The 21305-nt window shown below is 40.2% G+C and overlaps 1 protein-coding gene across 5 annotated transcripts in view; it reads left to right on the top strand.

Moving 5' to 3' along the window:
* TJP1 (tight junction protein 1) overlaps positions 1–21029 on the top strand; it is a 148084-nt gene extending 127055 nt beyond the window's left edge. For 3 of the 5 annotated variants that reach the window (XM_075007348.1, XM_075007344.1, XM_075007347.1), the window contains 5 exons: positions 8550–8722; positions 11377–11854; positions 12620–12837; positions 14244–14387; positions 19535–21029. In XM_075007348.1, the coding sequence (XP_074863449.1) occupies positions 8550–8722; positions 11377–11854; positions 12620–12837; positions 14244–14387; positions 19535–19629 (1108 nt within the window). In that variant the 3' untranslated portion in view covers positions 19630–21029. The remainder of the gene's footprint in view (positions 1–8549; positions 8723–11376; positions 11855–12619; positions 12838–14243; positions 14388–19534) is intronic. The other 2 variants (XM_075007346.1, XM_075007345.1) reach the window with 2 other exon arrangements.
* The last annotated feature ends 276 nt before the right edge of the window (positions 21030–21305 follow it).

Raw genomic sequence — 21305 nt, 5'->3', positions numbered from 1 at the left:
TGACCTTATAAAGTAGAACAAAGTTAAAAATAAAGTTTGAAGACTGTCTCTAAGTTGAGTTAGGATCTTAGAATAAAATTGTGGTCTTTTCCATACTTGGAAAACTTACAAAAATATTCTTCTAGTTATGTAGTATGAGAAAAGTGGCTTTCATTTAACATCTTGAACAAATTATGTAGATTTGTCACTAACGTAGCAAATATGTCCTGTTCTATGCACTGTTCTACAACAAAAAGGAAAAAGTGTTGAGAACTGGTAGGATCCATAGCATAGGTGAAGAGCCTGCAGCTGGATGCATGATACTATCTTTATTACATTTCATTTTCAGCAGGCTTAACTGAGAGAGTAGTTAAATTTGAGTCTACCAGCCAGTGCCACCACTCCAGTAAAGTACTCTGCAGCAGATGTTGGAACCAGTGAGAAGTTTTTGGTACATCTTCCCGATGCAGACACAGCTACCAAGTTTGATCTTTTGACTGGCCCTGGTATCGCAAGTAGCTTAATTGAAATCAATGTAGTTGGTGTATAAATGGCATAAATTAGAGGAGAACAAAGCATTAACCTCAGGTGCTTATTGGGTGTTCTTATAATAGTATAAATAGAGGTAAAAATATCTGTATAATTTGACATAAAACCTGAAGAAAGTAAAGAGATCTTTTTGTGTTTCACATGTGGTAAACGTGCTTTCATGTTCCCAAGAGAGGAGATTTCTAGCAACCAGTGTCCATCGGTCTTTCCCCATGCAGTTGTTGTACTTGTACTTTTTCTCTGTACTGAGGGCATATGGGTCAATCTGCACCATGTCCTCCTCACCGTCACCTGGCTTGAGTCAGACTCCTTCGTGTTGAAGTTTTTCATAGCCTTTCTATTTGTAAATATATATTGAAAAGAGTTCAGTGTGGTTGTTGTCTTTCCTGATTCTTATAGTGAGCATAGGGATGGTTCCTTCCCTGCCTCAGTACTCTACCCTCACCTCTCCCCCTGTCAGTAGACAACACGTGCCCAGAGTTCTGGAGCTTAAGAACTGTCTTATCTGCCATTCCTTGTCCATCATGAACATCAGCACCACTTTAGGCTCACATCTCCACCAAGTGCAATATATGTTGCTTCTCCCCTCAGAAGACTCATGAGGGTCAGGAGCCCTGTCTGAGGAAATATGTCATGGAGAAAGCTGTAAGAAGACAGCTGGTCCCAAGCCCAGGAGACAGTGTCCATCTAAGAATGAGCTCTGGACCAAAGGCTAATATTACTAGACTTCAGAAATCATTATCTCATACCTCTCGAGAGTAAGGGACAATCATATAAGCATTTCTTTCCAAATCTCCCTCTTAGAGAAAAGGTCCCTGTGCGGCTCCATCCATATGAATGAATCCCTGCCCAGGAATCCTGAAGACTCAAAATGATAAGGTGCAAAGAAAGAAGGCTCTGTTAAAGCTGGCACTGGATCTAGCTCTTAGGCCAAAGGATTGGCATCCGTTAGCACTAACTGGGAGCTCCATATTGAAGTCCTCTTTGACAGTACTGTAATGCTCCAAGAAGAATCTGCTGATCTTGGATGTACCAGATCAATCTGTACTCACCTCTGGAACCGTTACCTCTCTGGAAAGTGAATGTTGACTTACTCTTCCTACAGTTTTCTCTTTTTGGGTTCAGTCCTCCTTAAGGACATCTCAATACTGGAAGAAGAAACCACCTTGAGAAGAAGGATATTATCCTGTATCACTGCCACAAATTGAAGTTTGTATCCACTGACACTACTGAAACTGCTGAAGTAGAATCAGTAGAAGTTTGTTGGACAAACCAGATATTTTAGATGTATCATGTCCTTGGCAGGAGGCCAGCCTTGTACATGAACTCAGGAGATCAGTGCTTTCCTCTGCCAAGGTATGTTGACTCTAAAGACTGATGGCACCTCTGTCTTGGGGACTTCCCCAACCTGTGGAGCCTTCCTACTGGCGCCCATGAAATCCCAGTTCTAGGCACCCCCATCTGTGCTTGAATCACATTTACCCTTCCTAATCAACACCAGTTGACTCCATTGTGGTGCACAGAGGAAGAAACCAAGCCAGATTTGCCAGTAGCAACGGACTTAGAATCCTCTCCCAATGAAGCATTTGTTCCATCATCACCATCCGTAACTGATAGCAGGAGCTGTGGCAGCCAAGTTAAAGGTAATGACACTTGAGGTAATGACATGCAGCATAGGCTCTCGGACATCTTTTAAGCCTCTGGCCCTGGTTTGGTGGTCCTACTCATCAATGAGGCTATTCTTGAAACAGCCAGGGCAGTATGGTATGCACACTCATCCCGTGCCTCTGCCCTCCAAAAGATATAAAGTCATATTTTATACCAGCTGAAGGGAAGGGTTTCAGCCTACTTAACAAATACCAGCCACAGAGGAAACCCAGGCTGCAGCACAATAAGAGAGCACTCACACAAACACACACCAAGTGCACTGACCCTTTTGGGAGGGAAGGTAATTTCTTCTTTGAGTGTTTGTTCACATTGATTCCATTTTTAGGCACGTGCATTCCCACATGAACAGTTGTTGAAAATTTCTCTTGTTGCAATATCCATAGGACCAGCAGTAAGGGTGCTTCCAGGTAGTGGTATATTAGGCATCACTGGCCCTATGCCCTTTCAGTTACTTTTTACTGCCCAGGGTAGTTTAGTTGGAGCTCCTTTCCTTGCTTAAGAAGGGCTAGCAGTTTCTTCTTGTCTCAGTGGACTTACAGCCTTTGTAAATAGTTTGCTGATTGTGGTACTTAAGTATAGGTGTTACCAATTAGAGTCTTATTGGGACTTCGCCTGAGGAGGGGAGAGGTATACCCCACTCACCCCGCTGCAGGTTGCGTTTGGCATACAGCAGGCCCAATGCCTATCAGTGATCTGTACAATAGTTATTTCAAGTGTTTGAGAGAGAGCCACAGGAAAGACAAGTGGCATATTCATAAAAAGTTTGGCTCTTGTGCCCAGAAAAGGGGAATATCTGCTTGAAGACATCCCAAGTGGAAGTGGATCTTTATCCTGCACCAGAGTCCCCCAAGGCTGACTCCTTGCTGAGTGTATCTGCTTCGGTGCATAACATGCCAGTGGCACCAGACTTGGCCTAGCACCACTTCCCTTTGCCGGTGCCCAGGAAGCAGCAGAAACGGAGCCCTTCAGTGCTGAAGGACAGACAGCCTACAGGCACAGGACCTATGTCAGGCCATGTGCTTGCTTCTGGGTTTTAGGGGGTTACTGCTATGGTGGAATCCCCAAGCCCAGACAGGGACCTGACCCCCACCCCATGTGGGGGAAGGGGTTCCCAGCCTTCAGTGTGCTCTTCAGTGCCCAATGAAGTTCCATTGGTTAAAGAGCAAAACTGACTGGCTCTGCCAGTGCCATGCCAGGGAACTAAGACACCTCTGCCCCTTGCACCAAAGCTGAAAATCCTCTGGGGTGCAGCAGCAGTAGACTGACAGAACATGCTCTGTCACTGGACGATGGGCACAGGTCTCCTTCATCGTGACCTTGGTTCCCAGCTCTTCAGCCAGAAGGGTTAGGTTCCTAGTGAGATTCCCGCTACTAAGCATGGGACTTCTGATTTGAGGCACCTCTCCTTGTACCACTGGTATACGTCCAACCATGGGTCACCCAGGCAACTGTCACCTTCTCTCAAGTGCCCCCCCTTCTCCTTGATGTCAGTCACTGTTCTAGAAGCTATTTTGGGTCTTGTGTCGGTCTCACTTTCCCTGTTGCCATTCCTCTGGCAGATGGCACTCTCCATTGTCCCATCATCCACCCACCAGGGTCAGCAGAAGAAAAAATCAGGCCTCAGAGCCCCTACCCTGTTCACCAGTGGGGCAGTGGTTGGGATCGCATAGTGACTTTAGCCTGTCACCAAGAAGGGATGACACTGCAACAGTCTTGGTGCTGGTACACCAGGGACAGTGCCCCTCTTCCCTAGAGTGGCAGTACTGAGACCCATGTGAGGTGCCCATGATGGCAGTTCAGTACTCCCAATTCTCCCTGGCCATATCAGACAAGCTGGCCCTGGCACTGCCAACACTATAATCAGAATGTGGCTGCAAGGCAAGCACAAAATACTGGCACAGAGGGAGCCCTCTTCAGGTGGTACAGTCATCCCTGGTCAAGGTGCTGACCAGTGACCCTCCTACACCAGCAGTCCCCAGACAATTTTAAGGAGCACCATTCCCTCCTTAAATGGGTGGCAGAGCAAGCTGGGCTTGGAAAATCAAGAGGCAGACAGCCTCTTCAGTGTCATCTTGACCACCACACTATCAACGGTTGCACAGCCCATTCCCGCCCCCCCGCCCCGAGTTGCTAAAAATAGCTAGGTCAGTGTAGCAAACTCTTTCATCTATTGTGTCTACGTCCAAAAGTTGAAAAAGAAATACTATGTCCCTGCAAAGGGCTTTGAGTATATGTACACTCGCCCCACCGCAGTATCTCTAGTCACATCCACTGTGAACAAAATAGGCAGACAGGGCCATTCCAGCAGAATGCCCAAAAGTAAAGGTCAAGATTTGACTTCTTCAGGAGAAAAGTTGATTGGATGGTCAGTGTCACAATTCAGAGTCCCCAGTCGTGGCTGTGATTGGACATTATAACGTTAACCTGTTGGAACTCTTTTAATAACTTTATGGATTATGTTCAAGAGTTTTCCACGTAGATGACTGAAGGCACAAGAGTGACTTGTGGAGTTCTTCAGATGACCTAGGATGCAACAATCTCAGCTGCCTGGATGGTTGTCTCAGCAGCGACCATGTATTGCAGGCTTCTGGGCTGTCTTGAGAGATGCAGACCGCAATACAGAACTCTGCCGTTTGGGGTGGTTCTTGGAGTTGACCAACTCTAGGGTCCATGGGCTTAAGGCCTCCAAGCTGAGTTTCCCACTAAGCCCCACACAGGGGATGGAGCTGCAAGTCTGAGCCTCTACCCCCACATCTTGCAGTCACCTGCACCCCAGAACCGTCGTCCCTGGTCTCACTCCAAACTCCACACCCTGTATCACCAGCTCAGAGTCTGTACTCCCTTTTAAACGCCAAAACCGAGCCCTGACCCACTTCCTAAATCAGGAGCCCCTCTCACCCCCTGCTTCACCCTAGAGCTTGAACCCCAACCCTTTGTCTTAGTACTGAGCTTCTCAACCCCAGCTAGAGCTCTCACATCTACACCTCAGTCCTCTGCCTCAGGTCTGAGCACCTTCTCACACTCGGAAGCTCTTGGGCCCACCTCTATCATATGAGTTTTATGTGCCCAGTGTGAAGGTGATGTGTTGCACATTACATTCTCTTTGGTGCACATAGCAAAACTCAGTCAACTCAGGAGTGGCGAAAAATGAGAGGGAATACTGCTTCCGAGCTGCCCTCCTTTCTTTGTGTCTGCACGTTCTTCAGCAGTCTCAAGAAGCCTTTCCATCCTCCACTTTCTCCTCTGATAGAGTCTAGGTCCTGAGGGCTCCCAGGTCTGGCTCTTACAGTAGGAAGAATAAGGACAAAAGGCCCGAGAGACACTACCTGTTCACCTCCCATCCATCTGTTCAGCCTGACCCTGCTGGAAACGAGGGAGGTTAGAAACAGTCATTCTGAGGGTGTGCTTAAGGACAGTGTCCCAATCAGTGTACTGGATCCAGCCCCAATCATCTCTTAACTTTCTGGTCATCCTGGTTCCAGGACACTTCAGATTGTTGAGTGCTGGCCATGGTTTTTTCTGCCTACATCTGGTAGTTTTCAGCCAATCACCCACATCCTCTTCCCTGTTACTCTTTAGGGATCTCTCTCATTAGCAGCTTCTCGTTCAAGAGTTCAAAAACCTTTCACCTGGGAGGCAATAGAAAAGGCTCATCAGAACATGAAATGCTGAGAATTCTACTCCCACTACATGCTAATTCTGAAGGCAGAGTGGGCCAAAGACTCATCCTAAAGCTTTGTTGCCTCATGTCTTTCAGAGGTTCAAATTTTGTATGGTCTTCCTAGCCTCCTTTGCTCTCTCCCTGGATCCAGGAGACTGGTATGCTGTTCTCAATTTAAAGGATGCCCTGGTCCAATTGGGCCATTTCCAGCTTATGGTGGTGCCATTTGGTCTTTCATGGGACCCAAGAGTATTCAGAAAATGTCTACACCTATGTCTGCTTACCAGAGATATTGAGGAATGCACATATACGCATACCTAAATTACTAGCTGATAAAGGGCTGTCCCTGAGTCAAGTGCAGAGGAACATGAACTTGGTATGTGCCAATTGTTGCAACCTTAGCTTGATGATGATAAATGAGGAAAAAGTCAACCTTAGCACAACACATGAACTGCTCTGATGAACTCTGACTCCCCTTGAGCATTTAAAATAAGCTACATTTTTGTTGAATCCTCTTACTTTTGAAGAGATCCCGTTTCAGTTGCAGTGTGCCTTTTGAAGTCTAAACAGGCTAAGATTTTTATTTTCTACTGAATAGTTACAAATCCACAGTAGGCTATAAATATTCAGTAGGTTAACTTTTTAAATGTTGTATAGAATATTTTTGAATGCCACTATTATCAGACTAGTCCTACAAGGTGAATGGGTTCAACCAGTTATCAACTACATAACTAATAACTGCCTTAAAATCAGTGACTAAAAATAAAAAATGAGCCACTCTTAGATCAGGTGACATGAAAACTCTTTTCAATTAGAGGATATTTCTCATCTTTGGAATTGATTTTTGTGGCTTAGAAAGAGAACACTACTTGAATAACTTCTGTATTTTTTTTTTTAAATGTTGAACATAAGTGACATTTTTGAACAAAGTTTGAATTGCTCCATGGAGCAGAAGAGGTCCATTCTCTCAGCAATTTGTGCATGATATTATTAGGTGGAATTGTAGGTACATTGAAAGGAATTATTTCCAAATCTTAATGGAAAGTGCAGCTTGTAATTTTTTCAGCTTATTGTATACAACTAGTTGCTTTTGTAATGATATTCCTACAGAATACATAGATGATGATTATTTGAGCAGTGTCCTTATGGATGCTGCACTTTGGATTGCTTTACTCTTTGCTTGAAGGCCTGAACTCCCTAAGAAGGAAGAAGCGTTCACAATAGTAAAGGTCACTTAAAACACAAAACATGGAAAATAAAGTGGGTGGGTATGTTTTGCACCTTGCTTCTCCCAGTAGGCAGAATTAAAATATTTCATTTATTTTGGCAGTACCTACAGGGCATGGCAAATACTGATCAAAAACTTTTAATGTGCAGGCACTGATATAAGAGGGGCTGAAAGAGGTTTTTCTCCTAGGGATAAGGCTGATATCTTCACTATAAACCTTAACTATAAACTAAAACTATCTGCAGTACAATATTACTGCAAAATATATGCAGTAAATATTGCAAGATTCAGATGAGCATGCATTGCATCTATACTATATCAAATTCAGGATACTAAAATTTTATTTACAATTCTTTCATTGCACTCTAACATAGAGGTGTTAAAGATATGATGGTTTATATTTCAGCTTGACCTGAATTTAGCTTATGTGAGAGGACACTTTGAGGTCTCACCTGCCCTAGACAAAAGTTTCATATTAGGCATAGTGGATACATATACAGTGGAGGTCTTGTCAGAGCGCTTCGCTACTAACTTAATTGTGTCTCTTTGTACAATGTCTTGTCATGAACGATTCTAGGACTAACAGTGTATGAAAAAATAAAGTACTCAAGATAGAATGACCATGTTTCTTTCATTCTTCTATTGCTGTTTGCTTTGCCATCACCTAGATTTCTTGGCTCTTACAATAGCTATGACTACTTGAAAAGGAACATCAAGTGGTAAGATTGCTGTTGATGTGAGGATGTTTTAAGGTGTCCTCTCACTGTTACATTTATCACAAGCATTATGTGCAGCTAAAATTTTAAATAGAATTATTTTGCATGTTAGTTTAAGTTACAATAGCCAAAAACTATAGATGTTTTTGAAAAAATTGGCCATTTTAGTATGATGTTTTGGAGAAATTCCTATGGTATCTGAAATTGAAGTTTAAATTGCCTGCTTATGTAGCTAGCTAAATCTTATGCACATAAAGCTAGTGAAGCTTAAGCTGATTGCCTTTCTAATTAAGATGGCATTGTTGAAATACCGGGTGTATTTAGCTTAGTTCCGATACAAATCGGTCCAATTTATGCTTTTTTAAAAAGAAAAACTACATACCTAAAATTAAACTGTTCTGATACCTACCTAAATAATAATACAGTTTCTCAGCCGAAAATCCATCCAAGCTAAATTGAAAACAAAGGATTTAGAGGTACATGTTACAAAAATACACCCAAAATGTCATCTGCCTTCTGTTTTGCCATCTTTTGGTTTGTGTTACTAATCTTTTTAAAGATTCAGTGTTGTCTTGAAATCTCTTGTGCTTATAAATGAATGTTTTGTATTTAGAATTGGCTGTTAATATTTATAGGAAGAGATGAAAATCAAGTATTATAGGAGAAGAAATAGTGGTGAATACAGGAACTGAAAACTTTTGTATAATTGGACAAATCCGCTTTTTTTTTTTTTTATAATTTCCAACAGGGGGAAGCCTACTGATGCTGAGCCCATAGATAGATCTGTTGGTGAAAAGCGCTATGAGCCAGTCCCTCAAGTTACTCCTCTTCCTCCACCTTCAGTACAGTATACGCAACCTCAGTCGATTAATAACCCCGTCGCATTTCTTCAGGCACATCCCAAGTCTGCACTTTCAGAGGGTATGGAATCTGAAAATTGGCACATCTAATAGAATGTAGTGTTGAATTTACACAAGTGTTCTGTTTGCGTAATTTCCTACTCCCCATTCAATAGCTAAGTCACTGTGCCAACTTATTTACATTGAACTATTAATTTCTTCACATGAAGTTTATCACTGCCAATTTGCACAAGTAAAACATAAATTAGTTGAAGGATTAGATAGAACCAATAGGTTTGTACAAAGGTATTGACTAAAAATGAAGAGTTTTTAATTAACAGGGAATCTTGCTTGATCCTTCAAGATACAAACACCTGGTTTTTCTTGTTTGTTTTTTTGTTTTATTTTTCCCAGGGTCTTAGATGTATAATTTAGTGCAGTGGCACTCAAACTCTCCAGACTACTGTACCCTTTGCAGGAGTCTGATTTCTCTGGTGGACCCCCAGGTTCCAGCTTCCACCTTACTTAAAAATATTTGTGTGTCAAGTCAGACAAAAGAATACAGAAGTATCACAGCACACTTATTTTCTCATTTGCACCATACAAAATCCATTCATTATTAATATTGTCTTTACATTTACAGTGGATAGTATAAAGAAAAGTATAAGCAAATCATTGTATGAAGTTTTACTTTGTACTGACTTTGATAGTGCTTTTTACCTAATTATTAATCAGATCAACTCACCTAGATATATGCCTAGATTATGTACCAGAAAGCCTGTACATACTCTCACAGGTATGCATGCTCATGATTTAGAACCACTGATGTAAACTAATAATAGAACTTGTTGAAATCTGTACCAGTCACCAGTTAATGTTCTTTAAAAATATCTGGAGACTTTATTTACTAAGTTCTGTGAAAAAGTTGATAATGATTGAGCCATCTGTGGGGAAGTATCCATATCAACTATTTCATTGTAGTTGATTACATGTGAACAGTCTCAGAGATAAACCAGATTAGCCTTCATACTTCAATTTTATATTTTTTTTCCTTTATAGGCTGTCTCCCATCTCCTTTTCCTTCATGCTTGCACCTCTTCGAGCATGATGTGTTCTCTCTCTCTGTCTATAAAAATAAAGAATTTTCCACTTTCTTTAGGCAGCCATAAGAAAGAATATGCTTAGACCAGTGTTATGAGGATGTAGTGTAGTTCATCTGGTAGTTCCAGTCACTTCAGCTACTTGTGACTCTGTTTTACTCAGTTTCATAAAGAAGTTCAAGCACATTTGCATTGTGTATATTATGCATACGTTTTATGGAGAGACATGCTGTTGTGTGTATGATTTGTACAGACACTAACACAGATAAGAAAGGGTGTAGGTGATATGCTGCAGTCGACACGTGGAACGCTTTGCCAGAGGACGTTGTGAACACCAGGACTTTAATAGGGTTCAAAAAAGAAATAGATACATTGATGGAGGTTAGGTCCATTAGTGGCTGTTAGCCAGGATTGGTAGCAATGGTGTCCCAAGCATCTATTGGTTAAAGTCTGGAAATGAAGTGATGGGAGCGTTCACTTTATGATTACCTGTTGGTTCCTCTGGGACATCTGGTATTGGCTACTGTCGGAAGACAGGGTACTGGGCAAGATGGACCTTTGTTCTGATCCAGTATGACCATTCTTTAGTATACTAGTGTAGTAATTTATTATTTGAAATTACTAATGTGGAGAACCACCAAACACTAATTTAACTATAAATTCCCTTATTATAGCCAAAGGTCAAATACTTACACAGTTCTTTTAAAGCGGACTTAAAATGCCATAAGTAAAGCAATCTACTACATTTAAACAGTAACAAACACTTACATTCACTGGATCAGGCTACTTACAAGCCTGATAAGCCAGCCAAGGGGTCACATACTGGGTGGCATGTGTGCAGAAAGGTAAATATTAGCAATGATCCCTTTAATTGACTTTTTTTGCACCCTTTAAGAAATAAGTGACATGATATTGCCAATTACTGACTTCACTTAAAAACAATTTGAGACCGTTCACTTAATTTCCCTTCTTCATCCAGATAAAATTTACCTTCTTCTTTCTTCCCAAGGCATTTCTTTCCCTCCTTCTTGATGCCCATGAGTTTTGTTTTTTGTTTTTTTTTGTTTTGTTTTGTTTTTTTCCATTGCACCTGGGTTCACTGATGTATGGGTTCAAAAAGTATAACGTTGGTTCATTTTAAGACATCCTCTTTTACAAAATTTTTACTTCTCCCATTAGTTATTCTTTTGATAAGACTTTCTTCATTCCTTCTGGCCTTAATCTTATTTACAAGGCCTTCTACTTGCTACTGAGGACTTTTCTTTGCAACACACATTTTCTTAACTAAACTTAAGCTATCGCCAATTCTTAAATTTCATATTTGTCCTACAGCTAGGAAGATAGCCCCTCTGAGATAAATAGCTAACATCTAAGAGGTGTTACATGTAGATAATTTTTGTAGAAGACCAAAATTAAGCAAACCTTTAAATGTCTTAAACATAATTTAATATTGTTTCTTTTAAACCGTAGCTTAACTTCAGTGCTGTTCTGAAATGCTAACTTTAAGTAACACATGACATTGTATCACAAATACAATATTTTTTGTAATAGACTTACGTGTCTGAGCTCTGAAATTGAATATTAAGGTTTATATATTATGGATTTTTCATGTATAGTTTTTTCCATTGTGTTGCAGTTAACTCTGCCTCAGTCGATTTCCAGAATTCCACAGTGCCCAAGCCTGACCCATCTCCATCTCAAAATAAACCAGCAACTTTCAGGTCTTCCAACCGAGAGGACACTGTACAGTCTACCTTCTATCCTCAGAAAAGCTTCCCTGACAAGGGTCCAATTAACGGAACTGAGCAGACACAGAAAACTGTCACCCCTGCTTATAATCGTTTTACAACAAAGCCTTACACAAGTGCTGCCAGGCCATTTGAACGAAAGTTTGAAAGTCCTAAATTCAACCACAATCTCCTGCCAAATGAAACTCAGATGAAACCAGAGTTGCACTCCAAGTCTCCAAATTCTCCTCAACCAATTTTAAAAGCACATAGTTCATTGCAGCCTTCCGAGTTTGACAGTGGAATGGATACATTCTCCATACAGGCAGACAAGCCTAAATACCAACCAAATAATGTTAATGCTGTGCCTAAAGCCATTCCTGTAAGGTAAGATTTTTTTCTTTTCTTTTACGTGTTGCTAAAGAATAGAGTTGCTTGTGAAGCTGTGGGTTATTTAGGCAGTGTGTCCAGTCTTTAATTGCCCTCAGTCTGCCTAGACTCACTGTCCAAAACCCAGGATGCATCCTTTTCTGGGACTAACACCGACGGCTGATCAGAGAATTGGTGAAAGACGTAAGGCAATGGCTTTTGGGAAGATATTGGGTGTTCTGTCTCCCTGCAACCTAATTTCCAATACTGAATTTGTCTGCATCACAGTTAATGTCTTATCTTTTTAATAAATACTAACATGTCTTGCTATAAACAGCCTCTTTCCAGAAGAGGAAATACAGTAGAGACACTGAGATACGGCAGTTCAACTTGGCGTTTCTTATTTTAATGCGAGTTGAAGGGGATCTCCGTGGCAACTCCAGTTATAGGGAGCTGCTGGTGCCATGTAATCCCCAGGCATTAAAGGGGGTGGGAGCTGGCAGAGCACTGTGCTCCACCAGCTCCAGCCCCAGGGACCCACCACTGGGGCTGGGGAATCCCTGGGTTAAGGGGGATGGGAGCTGGTAGAGTGTAGTATAAGCAAAAATTACACTTGTATTTGGTTTATTTCTTAGCTGACAGCGATTTTAAAAAGGCCTAGCCTGCCTCATGTAACCTTTGCATTGTAAAAACTTGATTTTATCAGAGTGTGCTGCTGATCTTGGGGGTGGGGGGAGTGGGTATATAAAACTGCTAGGCTTAATCTGTGTATCTCACATTTAGCCCGTCAGCACTAGAGGATGACGAGGAGGAGGATGGACACACTGTAGTAGCTACAGCAAGAGGTGTTTTTAACAGCAATGGAGGAGTATTAAGCTCCATAGAAACAGGAGTTAGCATAATCATACCACAAGGAGCCATCCCAGAGGGAATAGAGCAAGAAATCTATTTCAAGGTCTGCAGAGATAATAGTATCCTACCACCGTTAGACAAAGAGAAAGGTGAGAGTTGACCTTGTCTCTTAATATACCATCTATTACTGTTTGTTAAGCAGTGACCGCAAAACACTGGAAGATAGTCTCTCTCTCTCTCTCCTAAGAAGTTCACAAACTAAAGATAAAGAAGAATTGGTATTTTAATTTTTTTTCTCTCCCCCCTCCCCTTCAGGTGTGTCAAATTTGACTATAACTTATAATAACTAAATCTGTGGTATACTTTTAAAATGATTTTTAGACATTACATTCATTGCTTCATCATCTCTAGTCAGTGAAAAGGTATATCCTGGTCTGCCAGGTTAATATGTCCTCCTATGATACAGGATTTTAAATGTTATGCAAATTTTTTTAATTAAGTGTCGTGTTAGCCTAACACATTTTACTTCAAATGCTGAAAGTTTGAAAGAGAAAATAACAGCCGAGCTTTTCCGTCCTTTTCGCTGTAAAATAGGTATAAGGTAGGAAATACACAAGCAAGATATTTTTGTCTTGATTTTTCAGACATGTAGACGAGGCAATCACTGAATGACTATTGCTGTTTCCTAAAATCACTTGCTTTTTACTATGTATTAAAGTAGCAAGTAGAACAGCAAAGAACTGAGGAATCTTTTATTGTAGTCAGTTTCACAGAACTACCCAAATGGAAGCTGGTAGTTCTTCAGGTTATGTGTGTGTATCTACCTGTCTCATTTAAGTAAGTTAAGAAGTTTTTTCTCCTCCTTTAGAACTTCAATTTCAGGAGTTTATAACTGAAGGGCTTTTGGTACTTTGCAGAACAAGAGGCAAAGCAACCCCAGACCTATCCGAATACGAGATTCTTTAGTTGAGGAATATGTTCTCATGACCATCTTAAGCAGCTACATGCAAAAATAACCTCAGTTCCTTGTACCATTTCTTTTGACTGTTGAGAGGGCTTGTGGGCTCTTAGGCAACTGTTTGCCAACCCAGTTATCACTTTCAAGAAATGTTTTTGGGTTCTTGCATGAACCCTGTGCATTCACTTATCAACACTGAGAGTTCGCATCCTAAACATAAACCAACACTGGCAGTAGTATGAGCAAAGTCGTACTGTTGGCAACGCACCAAGAAGTTTACATGTTTCACTCTCTGACATAGAAGCACATATTTAGAATTGCAGGTCAAGAAAAAAAAACTCATGTACTCAGTGTGGCCTGTCTGGCCCTATGCCTTTCATCTTGGAATAATGCAATCCAGTCCAGTTGAACTTAACTGGAGTATGCTAATGAGAGGCCACCATAAACAACGTTGCCGAGCAGCTCTGCCTTATTTGCAAGGATGAATTTTCATAGGTTTTATAAATTCGTTTCTTCCTATTTTGCTGCATATGAAGAAATAGTCAATATATTTCAAGAACAAATTTCCACTCATAACTTTGTTTCTCTTACCTGTAGGTGAAACATTGCTTAGCCCTTTGGTAATGTGTGGACCCCATGGACTAAAATTCCTGAAGCCAGTGGAGCTGCGCTTACCACACTGTGCGTCTATGACTCCTGATGGTTGGTCTTTTGCTCTAAAATCCTCCGACTCCTCGTCGGGTATGCTGTCCTCCCTCTGTCCTTTTGGGGCTTTTGGTTGCTATCGTGTAATTTAAGATCGCTTGGCTAAAGGTGACAGTGTGTAATATATAACTCAATCATATTTGTGTCAAACTCTCCATTTCACTTTCATTACTTGTGCAAATTCATGACTAAAATCATAACTGACAAACCAAATTGGTAAAAGAAATACAGTATTGTATTAGCTACCTTATCCTTGGTCCATTAAATCACTCACACTTTACACTTTTTCTTCTTCCTTGATTACTATTACAACCGCAAACACTAAATTTGCACCCAAAATTGGAGAAAATGATTATGTACTCTCATTGGCTTTGATATCACAAGCTTGTGTGTTTTGTTTAATTGGCCATACAGTACTTTGGCAAATTGCAAAATTAACCTGCACACACAAAATCATGACTTAATATCTGTTAACTGTTTTCATATTTGCAAGTTGATGCTCAGAGTCAGACCATTTAAGAATACAGTGTTTGTCTGTAAAACATTATATACAATTCATTTTAATATGTCTGAATTTTCCAAAAGATTTGTCTTGCTTGCTTCTACCTATTTCTTCACTACCTCGTTTTTGTACCCTGAATATTTCGGAGAGGCTTTTATTGAAGTTGCTACCAGGTTTCAGTTTTATATGGCTGTTCTTTTCCTCTATACTAACTACTGCTTTACCCCTTCTGTCGGCTGAAGTTCTGAGTGATGTGTTAGGTTGAAGTAGAATTTGTATATAAGTTTCAAGCAATTTCATGCAATGTGTATGAAGATGACTGCAATTTTAGAAATATCTGCACATTTGAAGTACGTCAGGGTTTTATTCAGCTACTTTCTAACATTGCAATGAAAGGATTTACACTCCTAATGTATATAATATTTAAACACAATACTTCTGTATACAGTATTTAAAACAAAATGTATTGTCATTAATGTAACTATACCTGTCAACAGTGTGTTGACATTGAAATATTAGAGCATCAGTTTTCATGATGAGGCTCCAATTTAGAAAAGTTAATGTTTGGATGGTTTTTATGCTATTCTGTGCATGTGTTCCCTACAGCTACTTAACTGTATGTACATATTTGAAATGTTGAGATATTTATACGTAAGTTGTGAGGACCCAAAAAAAAGCCACCATCGCAACTCGATGAAACTTTTTAAATAGCACTCATATTTTGTAACAAAAATCGCTTCATGAATTTACTTGAAATGAAAGGAGAAATTCTAGTCCTCCCAAATAGTAATCAAACCTTCTTTAAGACAGATCTTTTCCTTCTCTTAAATTACCATGTGTGTATGAGAGAGTGAGAGAGAAGCATATACTGGTATTAACACTTTTTCTGTATTGGAGTTAAAACGCATCATTTTATTCTGTTTAACGGAAATGGGATGTATCGGTAATCTTGCTTTTTGAGACAATTTCAGAATTAGGCACTTCTGTCTTCTGATATGTAAGTAGACCATACTGTGTCTTAAATAAATATTTGTTTTCTCTTTTTAAATTAGCTGGTTACAGGACTCTGATTTTTCAGGTGCCTTTATAGTAGTGGCTTGCAACACTATGGTGCTTTTTCTGTTTATTCTTTTGCTCCGTCTCAGCTTTTTCTGCTCTTTCCATGTCCTGTTCTTTAAATGAACCTTTAATTTTATAAACTGACTTTCTGCAACACTTAATCAGAAATACTCGTATACTGTCTATCCCTAAACACGTAAAATTCTTGGTTAATCTCATTTTAACTTTGAGTGGAGAGAATTTAAATTATATCTTTTAAATGATTAACAGTACACTCATTGCCTTTTATATTACACTTGTTGCACTGTATTCATTTAATATTGCAGCCTTTCCTTTAAAGGGCTTAAATGTGCAAATTGTAGGAAAGTAGTTTTGTCTTCAATTTATGGCGCAACAATTATATCCGCACCATAGGCATGTGTGTTTAAATGTTTTAGATTGCCTCATGTGTGACATTAGAATCTACCTTTATTACTACCTTATTTTTAACCTTTTATGAATGTATTCAGGTATTTTACAGAGTCAGGTTTCCACATTGAATGCAATTGCCTTATTTACAGAATTGACAATCCTCAAATAGAGCTTTAGTGTTGCTGGAGAACAGTTTTAAATAATTAGCATATGTTGGTTGATTTGGTTTTTAAATACTCTAAATACACGTCAACTCTAGGCCATTTTTACTTTATCCAGTCATCACATTAGATGTCATTTCAGCACATTGTGTAATTCATGTTTGTTTTCACGGGTTCCTCTCGACCATTATGTGAAACTTACATTTGTCTTTACCACCATGGTTTGAGATGGTATTATGTAAATGAGGTTGATAGATGTATTTTGGCCCATTTTACTGAAATTTTATAGTGCCATTTATTCTGGAGGCTTTGAAGAGCATTACAATGTTTCTCTATCTTCCACTGAAATGGTGAAATGAAGGTACTATATATTGCATCAGCAACATCTTGCAATGGTTTATTGGGTGGAGAACTCCTACAGTTGAAAGTACAGAAGACAATAAGTATAGACTGGAATTAAGCTTCCGAGTTCTGTCAAATGATAAGTAAGAATGATCCCTGGTTTTGAAGAAAGTACCAAAGGAGCTATAATGACCATAAGTGGACATCTCAGTTGTAAATCTTACCTCAAGTGAACACTAGCTATTTTACAAATTCCTCAGAACATAATTGCTTTAGCAAAGTTTCCCCTGAAAATAGATAGTTCTTTGAGTGGCTGCAGATACATATACCATTTAGATGTGCACGTGCCCTGCACACCAAAACTGTAGAAATTCTCCTCGCGGTAACTATAGGTAGGACGCTTCCCTGACCCTGCTCACTTTTTATTGCCTGAAGCTAGAGTTGGAACACTGTGGGTAATGGTTTTTTTTTCATGATCTTCCTCTCCCTCACCCCACCTTTGGAAGCAGGAGGCCAAGTGATGACACTGTCACTCTCTTTGTACCCTGATGTCTTTATACCTTCTTCCTCCTGCTAGACAGATCCTTGGTGTGATGTACGTGGGCCAGGCAGTCTCCTGGCATATATGCACTCTCTAAGCCTATGTCTACACTACACAGCTTTTAGCAACATGGCTTGGTTGACACAGCCCTGTTGCTAAAAATCAGGGTGTGTACATGCTGTTTTTCAGAACTTCTAGCCCCATGAGCAGCCTTTGGGCTGTTGGCAGCAGAGTGCTCCTGCCAACAAAGTAGCATTTGCACTTACTGAGGGAAAAATTTTTGTCATTTAGGAGAAGAGCTTAAGCACTGAACAACAGAAGTATTTGTTGATCCTAAATAAATAATTCTTTGTATTACTATGATTTCTGGAGTGGTTTAGATTACATCCACAAAAACATTATGGGCTCATTGACCAAGAGCTCAAGCAATATCAATATACTTTCTTAGAAATGTTTCCAAAGTGTGTACCTACAGAACTTCAGTGTGGTCTCCAGTGCACGCCTTTGTTAGTCATTTGCTATTCTCTAGCATCCAGGGCTGTTGCAAACTTTGCGAAGGCAGTTCTGCAGTTAGTCTTTAAATGGACTGATTCCCACCTTCTTGTTAAATGGCTTGTGAGTCCCTGAGTGGTATACATGTCTGCAGACATTCAAAGAAGAAAAGTTGCTTACTTATCTGTGGTCTAACTGTTCTTCCAAATGTGGATGCAGACGTATTCTATTCCACTGTCCCTTCTGCAGCAGCCTCCAATCTAAGGTTTAGTGTAAAGAATCTGAGTTGCATTGGGGATTAGGGAGACCATATTTCCCTAGGCCAAATATGGGACACCCTGCAGGTGGGGGTGTGGCTCCCCGGCTGTCAAGCAGGTGCAATTCTCTGGCTGCCTCATGCCGCTGGCTGATGGAATGGGACTGCCGACCCACAGGGGAGCTCCATGGTTGCAGGGGAGGTTGCCTGGTGGGGGGCTCACCAGATGACCCATGCTGCTGGGTGCCAGAAATGAGGCTGCCACCCCGCGGGTGAGGCTACCAGCTTCTCCCCATGCCATGGGCAGCGGGGCTACAAACCTGCCTGTGAATCTCCTGGCTACTCTGAACTGCAGGGAGCCAGGAGTGGGGTGTCATCCCTACTTGTGCAGCTCCTAGGTCCCCGCCTTGGGAAAGGGGGGGGCTTCTTCCTGGCTGGAGGGGCAGTTGCCTGGGGAACCAGGGTCCATTAAAATCTTAGGTGACACACACTACTCCTACCTTGTATGTGCCCCCTGCTGGCTCCCTCTCTGGCCTGTATACAGGGCCATTGAGTGCGTGCTCTCTCTGCCTGTGCTAACCTGGGTGGGGGCGGAAAGGGCAGCTCAGCAGGGGGCACGAATATGAGGCAGTTAGCCCTTTTGTTAAAATAAGCCAGGATGCCTTCCTGGTACCTGAAATATGGGACTCTCCTGGACAAAATGGGATGGATGGCCACCCTGATTGGGGAAGTGCCACCCTTATATAGTCAGGGAAAGGACTGTTAAGCAAAGGGCACATGCACCATCCATACCCACACTCCTCGGCATATGTCTCCAGCTTGGGTGCATTGGACACGCACACAGCCAGCTGGAATACGTCTGCATGCACTAGTTGAAGCATAGTTACAGCAGGGGTAAGTGACATGCTTTTCAGTCAGTTACAATCTGGTATACTGTATTCAGATACAAAATATTTGAAAATAAAGTTCTCGCTACTTCATAGAGAGTAGAACAGCTTTGAGTTTTGACTCATCTTTGTTAAAATTATGGAACAGGTTCTCGAAGGATTAGTCAGTGTACTGTTACAAAATGTTGTAATTGTGGCCGGGGAAGGGGAGGGAGGGAGAATACCTACCAGTGTTCGATATAGATGAGACTTCTGATAAGTTGATGGGAAAGCACTATGTTGGTGCTGGTGCACAGCAAGTTTTTTTGTTTATTTACAACAGTCCTTGAGTACCACTAAGTCCCAGCAGTTTAAGTTTACGCTATTAAAGCTGTTCCATCCTTGGACTCTTTCTGAATAAAGTATGAAAGATACATCTATTGCAAAACATTGATTGTGAACTAAAGGGTACTATCCAAAAACGTGGTTCTTTCAAAATGTACATTGTTTGACATTGGATTCTAAACACCAACATTGTGTTTTCCTCCCACAGGTGACCCCAAAACCTGGCAGAACAAGTCTCTTCCTGGAGATCCAAACTATCTTGTTGGAGCAAACTGTGTCTCAGTCCTAATTGACCACTTCTAGTCCTTAAATTAGCTGACTGAGTAAAATAATGTGAAACTGAGATGGACCTTACATATAAACTGAATGACTCTATCAAGTATTAATGGAACTTAGTGTTTAAGCATCTTGCTTTAACTAACAATGGTTAGCAAGTACACTCTTGAACCATGGTCAGAATACATGCCACAGACAGGATGTGTACTATGGAAACAAGGTGGGGTTCTTATGGGTTCTGAATTTTGGTGGGTTTTTAAATAGACACAACTAATGTTTAATTGTTAAAACTTTAAATACTTAGAATTGAATTTGGTTCATAGTCCACTGGTTGAATTACAGAATTTGGCATGAGTTTATTTTTGGAAGGTGGGCATGGGAAGATACTTATTTCTTTTGTTTTGTTAAAATACACAATACTATATTTTCATCTCTGGTTTTTAGATGGCTCTTTTGGTGTACATGTCCCATAAAGTAGCAGTAAACTTTTGGCTACCACATCTTGGATGTTTTTCCTCTACTATGAGGCTTATAAAAGCACGTCTACTTACTGTATACAAAACATTATTTTCTTTTGTCATGGGAAAGAGAGAACGCATGTGAGATGACTATGGTTCAGTTGTCTCTGTGGATTTGTAAATTAATCAACCACGTTACTACAGACATGTTAACCAGCAGGGATGCCTTACCCTCATGTTTTTAAATAGTCTTAGCTGTCATAGTTCTCTGCATTACCAAGTTTGTATGGCTTTTGTGCTTAATATATCATGAAACAGATTGACTATAAGTGACTTATTGTGAACTTGCTGGTTTAGACAACAAGTACTGTTTATGTTGATCAGCCAGAAGACAACCAGAAGAAAATTATGGTATGTTCTCTGCTATGCATTTGAAAAATTATAGATGTTATAGAATGCCTGTATATAATGCGTGCATACCACTTTTGTTCTTGGTTTGTAAATTAACTTTTATAAGCTTTACCTTTTTATATATAAATATATATAAAAACAAAACAAAGTTTCTTAAGGATATCTTTGTATTCTCATACCTTTTTGAGCCTTGAACTTTCACATCTGCAGCAATAGAACAACATTTCTACAATATACAAACAAGGACATTTTTTTAAAAAAGTGCACAATGTTGTTACCTTTTTAAGTGCTGCGTTTGAAGAATATAATTCAGAATTCTCTAGTTTGATTAAAATCTTAAATATCCCTACTGTAATTTGTGATAAGGATGCTATACTATGTGCCCTGAAATGTATTTTTTTACTAATAGACAATTTATTATGGCACATCAGCACTACTACTGTTCAGATAATATGCCACTGCATTCTGTTAATCAGTTATTAGCTATTCAGGTGTGGCTGATTTTTTTTCTTTGCAGTTATTAAAATTACACATTTCTAAATATACAGAATAAAACTGTTTTTAAAATAAAGGATATTTTCAGTATGTTATTGTTTCCAAAATGCATTTATGTGCACCCTTCCAAATCAGTTTAGTTGCTGTTTTTAAAGGCTAGATTCTGCCATCCTTACTCATGTTCAATACAACTTTACTTTTGGGAGGCTCCCCATTCGATAGTCTACAATATTACTCTACTTGAGTGTAGGATACTACTCGAAGCAAGTACGTGTGGCAGAATTAGGGTAAATTAGGTTCTTTAACAGCTACATAAAGTAGTTTCTAAAATTCTGGCAA

The sequence above is a fragment of the Carettochelys insculpta genome, chromosome 12 (genome assembly GCF_033958435.1).
Source record: "Carettochelys insculpta isolate YL-2023 chromosome 12, ASM3395843v1, whole genome shotgun sequence".
Taxonomy (NCBI): Eukaryota; Metazoa; Chordata; order Testudines; family Carettochelyidae; genus Carettochelys; species Carettochelys insculpta.
This window is presented reverse-complemented; position numbering and strand designations above follow the sequence as displayed.